At 50.0% G+C, this 12,653-nt stretch overlaps 1 protein-coding gene across 2 annotated transcripts in view; it reads right to left on the reverse strand.

The window, feature by feature from the left end:
* Positions 1-12,653, reverse strand: part of KCNN3 (potassium calcium-activated channel subfamily N member 3) — a 155,313-nt gene that overhangs the window by 59,650 nt on the left and 83,010 nt on the right. For both annotated transcript variants that reach the window (XM_057725390.1, XM_057725389.1), the window contains exon 3: positions 199-617. In XM_057725390.1, the coding sequence (XP_057581373.1) occupies positions 199-617 (419 nt within the window). The remainder of the gene's footprint in view (positions 1-198; positions 618-12,653) is intronic.

The raw sequence follows: 12,653 nt of genomic DNA on the forward strand, positions 1-12,653 counted from the left end.
TCAGTGTTGCCTCTCCTATTCAGCCCCAACTTGGTCCTCCCCTTTCCCATTTTCTCCTGAGGTGTTTGGGTACATGCCTGTTCCTTCCATCAGACCACATACATCCTGGCCCCACCACTCCCCTCCCTTCCCCCATCCCAACATGGCTTGTGTGCTCAGAGGCCCCTGTCCAGTGGAGAACGGGACCCGCGGGAATACCTTTCGCAGACGCGGACGGTCCAGGCAGCAATGATCCACAGGGAGATGCTGAACACGAGCAGCACGGTGCCAGGACAGATGGTCATGAGGGTCTTCATGACGAAGCGCGTGTTGAAGTTGATCTTGTTGAGGGCCCCGATGCTGCGGGACGAGGCGTCGGTGAAGAGCTTGCTGTGCAGTAGCATGACGCGGGCGATCAGGTAGAGGCGCAGGAACATCGGGATGGAGAGGATGATGTCCACGTCGGCCTCCGCCCGCGAGGGTGTGTAGGAGAAGGCCAGGCGCGCCGTCCAGAAGAACTTGTACTCGCCAGGAATGGGGTGGATGGCGCACACCAGCATCTCCAGGCTGATGTAGAGGATGCGCTCGTAGGTCATGGCTATCCGCCAGTCGTCCGCACCATTGTCGATCACAAAGAGCTGTGGGAGCAGAGAGCCTGTTAGTGCAGCGAGGATGGAACCCACGGTGGGGGCGGGGCGAGGGAGGACCCCGCGAGGGATCAGCCTCAGGGCCCTCTTTGCAGACCTCACATGGGTGAAGAGGGCCCCGGACAGGGAGTCAGGAGACCTGGCTAAGACACATCAGTCCCGGGGCCTCCATTTCTGTAAATTGCTTTCCAAGATTCCTTCCAGCTCCAAGGAGCCCCTAAACTGGCTGTTTCGTGACTGGGAAGATGAACAGCTCACCTGTGTTGAGCACAGGTCCCTGGGCTGAGCCCTGAGGGGGATGTGAAGCTATGTTTCCTGAGTGAGTGAACTCGTCGGGCTGGCACAGATGCCTCTCCCCACTGGGAGGAAAGTGTCTGCTGGCAGCACTTTGCTCTCAGTCGGTGCCGGGGTGTTAGTGGTGTGGGTCCTGGAGCCAGACTGCCTGGGTCTGGAACCTGATGCCAATACTGACTAGCTCTGTGCCCTTGAGCCAGTAACTGAGCCTCTCTGTGCCTCAGTTTGCTCCTCTGGGGGCAATGATAATAATACCTTCCTGTTACGTAGTGGAGTGGTGATGCACAGTGTTTTCTAGGAGACTGCAGTGGATTCGTACATGCGAAGTGCAGAGAACCCTGCCTCGCACCCAGCTCTGGAAGTATTAGCTATTGTTATTTTAGCATTATTAATCCATGAAGCCTCTTTCTGTAAATGAGGGTTGGGCTCGGTGATGTCTAAGCTCCCTTCCAGCCCTACCCTTCCTTCCATGAAGATGAGACTCCCACTGTCGCACCAGGAGGACAGGCAAAGCCCTGAAACAAGCATTTGCTGAGCACCTGCTGTGTGCTCACACACCAGGAAGGTCCAGGCTCATTCTCAAGGAGGTCCTCCTGTGGGCCACCCCCTGACGCCTGATGACTGTGAAGGGGGCCTCACGTCTTTCCCCTCCACGGCCCCAGTCTTCACATCTGTGAAATGAGAGGCCTCTGAGGTCCAACTTGGACATTTGAAGATTCTGATTCTTCGAGGGTGAGGCCTGAGATCAGAGGCCTGTGTTGGGTGTGGGGGCCTCCTGGACAGGTGTGCACCTCACTTATGAGAGGCGATGGAAGCGTTTATCCTCACGCCGCGTCCTCTCTGTGCTGGGCCCTTGCCTCTCCAGCTCGCTGTCTCCTGCCTCACCCAAGCACACAGCCCCACATGCTGGCGGCTCCAGGGCCGTAGAGAGCAATTCTATGCCTGGCTGCTTGTGCTGGCCCGTAAGGCAGAGGAGAGGGCAGGGTCCCATAGCCTAGCACGAGCCCGTGCTCGAGATGCATTGGCACGTCCTTGCCAAGGGAGCAGCCCATGAATCCTGAGAAGGATTCATGGCCAGAAGGAAATTAGGCTGCATTAGAAAGAAACTAATGTTGGGTTAATTAACCTTGGTTAATGCCAGGGTTGGGGGGAAGAAGTTTGATTTAACCTGAAATACACCCACAGCATGGAGGGAGGAAGAGAGAGGTCAGGTCAGCGTGGATTGGGTGTGCTGGTCGAAGGCTGAACTAAGCCTTCCTTGCCCCAACACTTCATCCCACTTCGCAGGGAGTTGAGGAACACAGAGGCCCTTTACTCTGTCTGTCCCGCTGTTTCCTCTATGGTTTGAGCCAAAGAAACCTTCTACTGTGTTTTGAAGTTAGTCACCAAGCATCCTTCCCTCCTCCCTCCTTCACTGCCCCCACTACGGGCCACCATCCTCACAACAAAGGACCCAAGAGAGAAAATCATAGCACCCATGCCTGGAGTCTCTGAGGGTAAAAAGGGCCCATCAAGGAATCTATGTCAGGGGACTTCCCTGGCAGTCCAGTGGTTAAGACCTCACCTTCCGATGCAGGGGGTGCGGGATTGATCCCTGGTCGGGGAGCTAAGATCCCACATGCTTTGTGACCAAAAAACCAAAACATAAAACAGAAGCAATATTGTAACTAATTCAATGAAGACTTTAAAAATGGTCCACATTAAAAAAAAGAAAATCTTTTTTTTTGAAAGAAAGGACCTGTGCCTTGTCTAAGACAAATTCAAGGTGAACCAATTGAGTCACATGACTTGAACAACAGGGGTCTCTTGGCTGCCTTGCTTTTAGGGTCTGCCTGTGACATTTTTTCTGCTGCATGGAACAAGTACCAGGAAACTCAGTGGGCTGCCCAGAGGCAAGGGCAGCTGCAGAAGTACACAAGGAAGGAAGGTAGCCCATGCGAGCACCTGTCTCACTTTCCTGGACCGCAGTTTCCCCTTCCTCCTGCCCTGGGGCATTACACAGCTGTAGGGGGGAGTAGGGGAGATAATGGGTAGGAAAGGGCTTCATAAACTACAAAAGATCATTCATTCATTCATTCATGCATTCAACAAACATATGTTGGAGGCCCTCTATTTGCCAGGGGGCTGGGCATTCAGGGTTCAATGAAACAGCTCTGATCATGGCCCCCATGGTGAGGATGGTGGAGGGGAATTAGAAGGAACTATGGCTGAGGGGCCTACCTTGGCCCAGGCAGCTGTAATTAGGAAGGTGTGCTCTCTGAACAGGAGAGGGTACCCATCACAGCACCAGCCGAGACTCCCCCTCCCTCCTTCCCCAGTGCAGCTGAGCCGGGGGTTTTCCAGACACAGGCTTCCCCCATCAATTAGAGGGACCTAGAGGCTGCTCAGAGGGTTCCCTCTGCTCCTAACTGCTGCTGACAGGCCGAACCATGGCAACGCGACTGCCTGGCCAAACTCTTCAAATACAAAATGAAAACCATCCACCCTATAAGAAAGAACTGCATCAGGTTACTATAGTAACCGGGTTCACTCTGGGCAGGAACTGAAGTAAGGAGTCGCTGATTCCTCGGATTCCCTGGATTCCCTGATGGAGAATGAGATTGTACACCGTCCAAGTTAAAGGGGAGGCACGTCGGCAGTTCTGCCCAGCTTGACAGGAAGATGCTGGTGCCAGGGTGGTGTCCCCACCTCCCTCCCAGGTGCCTTGTTTCTGTTTCAGTTTCCTGGCACCAGGTTGGTGGGGGGACGACATGGGTAGTGGAGTTGGTGGCTGGCAAGCTAGACTGAAGTCTCACACATCCAGATACTAGCTGTGTGATCTTAGGCAGGTCACACCACTTCTCTGAGCCTCTTTCCACATCTCTATCATCAGACCTATTCACCTTGACCCTGTCCTTCTCACGGGATTAGCATTAGCATCCAATAATACAGATGAGAGGGCATGTGCTTTACTAACTGCAGTCGTCCTCCACGTCCGTGGATGAAGAACTGTGGATCCAGAGGGCCGAGGGTCCTCACCATTTTATGTAAGGGACTTGGGCATCCTCAGATTTTGGCATCCACAGGGTTTCACAGGACCAGTTCCCTGTGGATACCGAGGGATAACTGTACTCTCAAAACGTGAGGGATTATTAATGCGGCTGGCCTGGGAGACACCCATGAACAGTATGCATGGGGGCTGGTGGGGAGATATTTCAGGTTGCAGACTGAGAGCGTCTGCTGGACATGGCTCCAGTGCAGGGATCTGTGGATCAGCAGGGTGGGGAGTATGGCCCAGAAGATTCCATTGCTGTCCCATATGAGGACACCCTTGTGCTTGCTCCCATCTGACCCCTGGAACCATAGTTCTCCAAGTGTAGCCTCACTCAGACTTAGGCAGATAACAGTACCCCCCTCTGCCTGGTCCTCACTCAGCATCCTGTTCATTCCTTACAAATCACAAATCTCAGTTACGTATTTATTCGTGTTCACTTGGTTTTGGTCTGTCTCCCCCACACCCCTTGACCCCAGAACAGTGGTCCTTGACTTGTCTGCACTTGGAATCACTTGGAGAGCTTGGTTTGTTTGTTTGTGTGTGTGTGTGTGTGTGTGTGTGTGTGTGTGTGTGTTTTCTATTTTGGGTGGGGTTGTATTTTCTTGGAGAGCTTGTTTAAAAATATCCACGCTTAGGCCCCAGACCAAGCAAATCTGAATCTCTGGGCATGAGGCCCTAGCATTGGGATTTTTTGGGGGTCCTTGGGTAAGCATAACCTGGATTGAGACCCACCAGTCACAGCTGGAGCTCCAAAGGGACAGGGCCATGTCTGCCTTGTTCCCTGTGGTATCTCAGGTGCCATCCCAGATCTTAGCATATATAGGTGTTGGGTAAATTCTCGCCTAGTGAATCAATAACCACTGCTTACTGTGTGACCCTGGCTGACTAAACTCCCTTCCCTTGGGCCCAGTTTCCTCCTCTGAGGAATGAGGAAATAGATTGGATGATCCCCGAGGTGACTTCTCTGAAGAGCCCTTATTCTGTGGTCCTATGCAGACCTCGTGTGTAGTCTCAGGGCATATGAGCACCCTGGGGACCGGACCACACCTGGCTCATCTCACCTCTCCCCAAGGCCTGAGATGGTCCTGGTACACAGTGGGCAGTCAATAGAATTTTACTGAGTAAAGGGGTGGGTAGGTGGATGGCTGTGTCATGTGAAGAAAAGGACAGGTGGCCAGTGGCCCTTGTTAACCACCAGAATGGAAACTCCTGTAGAAAACTCATTGCTAAGCCTGTGACTAATGAAGTACCTGATGAGTCATCTTCTGCCATGGATAGGTCCCCCTCCTATTCCCAGGGGGTGGTCCGATCTGGAATAAAGTGTCCCAGGTGACCTCCAAGCCTTAGAGAGTGCTAGAGCAGTGCTGGACCAGAGCAGGGAGGGCAGCTCTGGCAAAGGACTGTCCTCTCCTCTGGTTGGGTCTCAGCCACCCAGGCCTGGTTCTAGAGCAGCCCGACGGGTCACCCTGATGAATTTTAGAAGAGTGCTAAGGTGATGTGGATGGGATCTGGCATGGGGCAGGGGTGCCAGGGGGCTCTCAGGGGGTGGGGGGCATGGGGTCCACTCTGAGCTGTCACAGAGCAGAAGCCTCAGAGGCCGGGGGCTGACAAACATGTTTCCTCCTGACCTGGCCAGGGTTTCCCGTGAGTGAGGAAGGAAAGCCACCATCTCCAAACTGCTGTGTCTTTCTGCCTCCTTTGCCTCACACAGCGACTCCACTCATGTGGGGTAATGGCCAGCCTGAAGATGGAATGCTTTGGTGCCAGAGCCTGTGGCCACTAGCAAGTCCCACCCTTACCCCAGAGGGTGTCCTGAACAGCTGGCTCCAGACCTGGTCCTCTGCCACTTAACTGGTTCTTAGAGCCTGAGGGGTTTTCAGCCTGTTGGTATAATTCCAAGAGCTTTGGGAGGGAGATGTTATGTGGGAGAGCAATTCCAAACTTGCCTTCAAGGAGCTTGTAATTAGAAAGAAAGGAGAACCAACTGTTTTCTTTCTTTTAATTCAACTCAACTCAATTAAATAATTAGTAAGAACCAACTAGTACTTGAAGTGTGCTAAGAGGGCAGATCATAAGTGTCCTTAAAAAAAAAAAGGTAACGATGTGAGGTGGTAGATGTGTTACTTGACTGTGGTAATCATTTCACAATGTATACGTATATCAAATCATCACAATGTACACTATACAATTTTATTAGTCAATTATACCTCAATGAAAAAGAACCAACTAGGTGAGAGCACCGTGGTGATATAAATATGAATCAGACACATGTCCCATGAATCAGCTCACGATCTCCAGGAGCTCTAGCATAAGAGAGGCATGATAAGGACCCCTCATGAAAAGCTTCTTGGGCAAGACAGGGACTCAGTAGTTCCTGGAAGGCCTGTATCAGACAAACCTGGTGTGGTGCTACCAAAATGCCACAGATTCCTCCCATCTGTATGTTTGCTTCCTCACACAGGCCTTTGCTTCTCCTCCCAGCAAGAGGTACAGTCCACTTCTCAAGCCCTTGAATCTGAACCCGGCTGTGTGCCTTCCTTTGGCCAATGGGATTTCAGAGAATGTGATGTAGCTGAGGTTTGAGGAATGTCAGTGCAATGGGGCTTGCCATAGACACATGGCCCCATTTTCCTTGTCGCCCCAGCCTATAGCCAGCACCAGCTGTCAGGCACGTGAGTGAGGCCGTCCTTGACCAGCTGCGTGACAGAAGCTCACCCCAGGAACTGCTGAGCTGAGCCCTGCCCAATCGCTGGCCCACACAACCGTGAGCTACATGATTATTGTTTTAAGTCATGCGTTTTGGGGGTGCTTTGTCATGCCACAAAGCTGATACCTAAACGAATCTAACTCATGCATTTTTTTTTTAGATAAATATTTTTTTAAATTTTATTTATTTATTATTTTTTGGGGGGTACACCACGTTCAATCAACTGTTTTTATACACACTACGGGGATATGTGTATAACTCATGCATTTGCTTAGCGCACATGTTAAAGGTCGGGTGATTTGCCTGCCATGCCCAGGATTCCTCTTTTAGCGTCTCACGCCACAGCCCCTGCAGGGAACTTCCTCCCCCACCCTCCCACCCCACGTAGTCAATCAGATAGGGCTGGCTAGTCTATCTCAAGTAACTGGGTAACTGGATGAAGAGGGGGTCATTGTCAAGGGCCATGCCAGCTTCCCCCACCTCACCCCCACCCCGTGGACACCTCATGTCATAGATCAAAGAACAACTCAAAGCATCTAAAAAATTATTTTGTAAGCAGTTGAGTTATTTTGCACGCAATGTGTTTCTCACACGTGAGGAAGTCATCTGGCAGACTGAATCGAGGAACAAAGGCAAAACAGAATTTACCGGGTGTGGAGGAGAAAAACTGCAGGGACTCTGGGATCCGTGGATCTTGTTGGCAAATTTGGGGGGTAAATTGATCAGCTGGCAGCTAGCAAAGAGGTCAGTGTGGGCATTGCATCCTTGAATGGCCAATTAGAGGTAGCAAAGAGAACAGTTCAGCCATTTATGGGTTCCCCCGGAACTCTTGAATTTTAGCTGTGGCACTTGGGTGCATCAGAGGCTCTCTCTCTGTAAAGTCTGCTGGGCCCTTCCCTCTGCACCCCCACCTCAGTCACACCAGGTCTGCATGCTTCCCATGTTGGAGTTTCTCACAGCGCAATCCTGTGTTTCACCAGCTCACCATGGGGGCCAACGCTGAAGCACCATCTGGTCACTCCAGGACAGGTCAGTTCACGTGTAATCTCTGGAACCTACCATGTGTTCACTGCAGGGCTGGGAATGGGCTCTCTGGACAGGGAGACAGGGGAACAGTTCTGGAGCCCCCAGTGTCAACTTGACGGCACCTAGCATCGGGGAACTGGCTTTTTTTGTTTTTCCTTTTAGCTTAAATACATTTGGAGTTGATTCATCGGATTTGCTAGTCTCCCCATTCTATTTTGAAAGACTTGAGACCTTTCAGGTTCTTTATTTAAGCAATATCTTTCCTTAAAATGTTCTCAGATGTTAGGGGAGATCCTGCCTAGGCATTTTCTGACCGATCTGAAAAACTTTCATTCTTGCACAACTATGAATTTTTTTAAATTAAAGGAGAGAAAATGGAAAAGGCCCTTTGTGTTCTCTACTGTTCTCTCTCTGTGGGAGAAAAACTCCAGGGAAAATGTCCATGATTTAGAAAAATATATATGCAGGAAAAAAGCAAGTGGAAAAAAATTAAAGATTTTCTTAAAATCCAGTAATAATATATATGTATTTTTTCCAAACTCCCTGGAGCATATATTCTGCATGTACACCATTACTATGGGGGTTTCCATGGAAACGACATCAAAAGTCCTATAACACCTAATTAGGTTTCCCCAAGGACAAGAGCTGATTGCCAGTGATGAAATGAATGCCTGGGTTTGCAATAACGGTTAACATAAAATTTCCAGACAGCAAACGCTCCGTGGAACTAGCTGAAGAAAGGGAGGAAGGAAAAGAAGGGAAGGTAGAAAAGAGGCCAGCAAGTAAGGGGACTATCAGAAAAGTCTATCATTCTACCACCCCCAAGACTCCCAGGGGGCTGGGGTCCATGCTAGCCGGGTCTGCGTCTTTCTAAGAAGAAATCCTCCCCTTCTGAAACCACTATGACTTACTGGACCACGTGCAATGTCCTTTGGTGGCTCTTTGGCCTGGCCAGGGTTCTCCTGAGTGCCCCGGCAGAGTTCATCTGCAGTTTCCTGCAGTGGGCATGAGAACCCACGGGGACTATTGAGCCTGAAGTTTGTTTGGGACTGCCAGAGACCAGTAGTGATCACAAGCCCTTTCTTGTCCCCAGTTCTTAGAGAGTGAAAGCCAAGCTATAGCACTTGAGGAAGCCAGTATTTTTCACTCACATAATAAGGATTGTTAACAAAAATGGTGCCTGACCACGGCACCCTTGGGGATGGAGTGTTCTGCCCTGAGCATCTGTGCATGGGCAAGTCCCTTTCCCGCTCTGGTCCTCACATTCTCCATCTGTGACACGAACGGTTGGATCCAATTTGTGGTTTCCCATTTTCTCCTAGCTGTGGAGCTGTTTATTCTAATGAGATTTTTCATTAAAGCCCAATATAGAAAACAGATAAAACTCAGAGCTCTTCCGGATGAAAGGGTAGAAAAAAGCATTCAAAGGCCAACTCGTTCACCTCCGTCTCCTCCCAGCTTTCTGTGGTGGCCCATGCCCCTCCATAGAACACTTCAGTTGGAAAACCATTGGCTGGACCAGTTGGCCTCTAATTACAATGAGGGATAATGTGTGGTACTGGAAATCAAGGTGCTTTGGGCCTACTTCAAGAGATGCTGGGTGCATGGGCCTGGAACTTTTACCAGATCAGTTTGCTCTTTTTCTTTCTTCCTTTCCTTCCTTCCTCCCTTCCTTCCATCCTTCCTTCTTTTTCTTTCTTTTCTTTCCTTCCTTCAGTATAGGTTGAGTCCCTATTATGTGACAGTCACCATGCTAAGCAAGAACACGTAAACAAGGCCTCTATCATCATGGAGCTTATGTTCTAATGGAGAAAAACAGATAAGAAACAGGTAAGCTATTTATAATTTCAGCATGTGATGGAAGAAACAAAAGCAGTCTGAGCAGAAGTTGTGCTGTCTTGGGCAGGCAGTCCAGGCAGGGCTCTCTGAGGACTGAACCTTTGAATAAAAGGTAAACACTGCAGGCAGAGGGGACAGGACAGGCAGAGGGGACAGGCAGAGGGGACAGGACATCCCAAGGCAGGATAGAGCTTGGAGAGTTTGAGAAATGAAAGATAGAAGGTCCATCTAAGGAATAAGTAAGGGATGGAACCAGATGAGGCCCAGATCACTGGGACCTGGAAGGCCAGGGTAGGAGCTGCTGGAGGGGCAGGGAGACCACAGGCGCGCCCCCCTCAGGGCCGTGTGCATGCCGTCACCACTTTCTGAAGACACACCGCACACAAGTTGAATATATGTCTGCATTAGTCAGCTTGGGCCACCATAACAAAGTACCACAGACTGGGTGACTTAAGCCATAGAATTTTTCATTTTCTCACAGTTCTGGAGGCTGGAAGTCTGGGATCCAGGTAGTCAGTATGGTCGGGTTCTGGTGAGGGCTTTCTTCCTGGCTTGTAGACTGCTGCCTTCCCACTGTGTCCTCCCATGGCAGAGAGAGTGAGAGAGACAGAGAGAGATCTCTCTTCTTATAAGGCCACAGTCCGATCAGGCCCCCTAATCTTGAGGGGGACACAATTCAGTTCATAGTAGTGTCCTTATGTGTCCAAATTACCCCAAAGCCCAACTACAGACCAAACCAAGTGAATGTGCACATGTTATCTCACTGCAACCTCACAACCTTCCTGTAAGGAAGGAATATTATGCCCATTTTGTAGACGGAGAGACTAACCCAGAGAGGTTAAATCAATGGCCCAGGGCCCTGTATTCGCTGTGCCTTTCACCTGCCAGTCCACCAAGCAGGACCCTCTCTGTTGGGGACTAGCCAGTTTGGGATTTAGTTTGTTTTATTCTAAAGAAAACTCAAGCTCACTCTTTTAATTTTTTTTCTTTTAATTTCTTTAATTTTTTAATTTTTCTCTTTTCTTTTATATAATCGACATACAATAAACTGCATATATTTAAAGTGTACAATCTGATATTTTTTTCTTATTAGTAATGTATATACGGCAATCCCAGTCTCCCAGTTCATCCCACCCCCCACCCCGCTTGGTGTTCATATGTTTGTTCTCTACATCTGTGTCTCTATTTCTGCCTTGCAAACCTGTTGAACTGTACCGTTTTTCTATAGTCCACATATATATGTTAATATATATTTGTTTTTCTCTTTCTGACTTACTTCACTCTGTATGACAGTCTCTAGGTCCATCCATGTCTCCACAAATGACCCAATTTCATTCCTTTTTATAAGCCCACTCTTTTAAATGTTCATTTCTCAGAAGAAGCTTCGCTGACCACAGAATCAATATACAATTAAAATAGGCTGGGTCTGTACCACCTTGGGAAACCCACACTGGGATTAGCAGTCCAGATTGGTCTCTGTGGAACTAAGACAGTTGTGTTCATTTCCCTGGGGCCAGTCCGGAGACAGCAGGGAAGGTAGAGCCCACCCAGAAGCAGCTGCCACTGACCACGCGCCCCTGCCCCCCACCACCCGCCCCAGTTGAGGCAGGAACAGTCACGAGACTTCCAAATACAACACTACGCAAAGTTCAATGCCATGTTACTTGTTATGCCACCAGCAACAACATGCCCTCCCCTTGCTCCCAACCCACAGAGAAGTCAGGCCATGATCATGGGTCCTGTGGGAATAAAGGGACCAACCAGGAGGTGACCAAGTGCCTACAGGGTCACTATGCGCAGGATAAAACTGGAGAATTCAGCAGACTCAGGAGGTTGGCATCAGACGAGCTGCCAAGAGAGAAATGGAAGTTCCCAAGAATCCCCAGAGGCCTGTGGGGAGACACTGGGTCCCTCCTTGTTTGGGTGGGAGTTCGTGTCCAATTCTATTAGAAGCAGTAAGGAGAAGATGACCCCAGATAACACTTGGATTAAATTGGCCATGCCCTGGCATCATAGCATGCCCTACCCCTCCATCCTCCTCCCTGCTACTGGAGCGAATGGTCTAAAATGCAAACCAAACTGTGTTACTTCCCTTCTTGGAGCCTTTCAATGGCTCCCCAGAATGTTCAGTATCAAGTCCAACCTCCTAGTTGTACTTGGCAAAAGGGCCCTTCCCCATGTGGTCCCAGTCATTGCCCCCACCCCAAACCTGGCACCTCATTCCAGCCAAACCAAGTTACTTGTGATCCCCAAACTTCTGTCTCTTGAAGTTTTGTACAAGCTGTTCCCTCTTCTCAACCTCTTCACCAGGGAGTTCCTTCTCATTCTTGAAAGCCCAGATCGAGCATCTCTCCTTCCACACGTCATAGCTGGCCTCTTCCCGACCCCAGTGGCCCCCTTGGGGATTTCCCAGTCCGTGTGCCCTACACTGTCACAGAGCCAATTCTCAAACAGCATCTGGGAAGGATGGTCAGAAGGTCTGGAGCGCTAGCCCCAATGTCAGGGGAGGTGGGGAGGGAGGAGGCAGGGTGGCCATTTCCATCAACAACTATAACGACAGACACCAGGTATTGTAGCCTCACTGTGTACCAGGCCCTGTGCTGTGAGCTTTATAAGCATTATCTCATTTAGTCTTTTACAGGGCTCTGGGAATAGGTATTATTATTCCCATCATATAGATAGGGAAACCGAGGCTAAGAGAGAGAAAGTAACTTGTTGAAGGCCATACAGTTAATAAGCAGCAGATCTGGGCTCTAGAGCCAGGAGGACAGGTTCCAAAGGCTACAGTCTTGGCCACTATGGCCTTGTTCCCAGCTATGAGGCGGGCGGTGTGGGGGTGGGGTGGGGAATCCCTGGTGCTTGCCCACTCAGACCAGGCCAGGGGGTGTTTCTGGGTCTCTACCTGCCTTGGCAGATTGGGAAGTTAGAAGGTTTCTGAGCACCTGTTAAGTCTGGGGTGAGAAGAATCGTTTTTCTCAACAGGAAGTTTCTGGTAAGTTTCCATTTCGTTTTGACACATGAACCGATCCTGCTGAATGTTTTCAGGGTAACAGCACAATCACTGGGGCTGCCAGTCCCAGTTCCATGGTCACACAGACCTGTTTACCACTGGGGAGAAGTCTTTTAA

Source organism: Hippopotamus amphibius, chromosome 1, assembly GCF_030028045.1.
Source record: "Hippopotamus amphibius kiboko isolate mHipAmp2 chromosome 1, mHipAmp2.hap2, whole genome shotgun sequence".
In the NCBI taxonomy this organism is placed as follows: Eukaryota; Metazoa; Chordata; class Mammalia; order Artiodactyla; family Hippopotamidae; genus Hippopotamus; species Hippopotamus amphibius.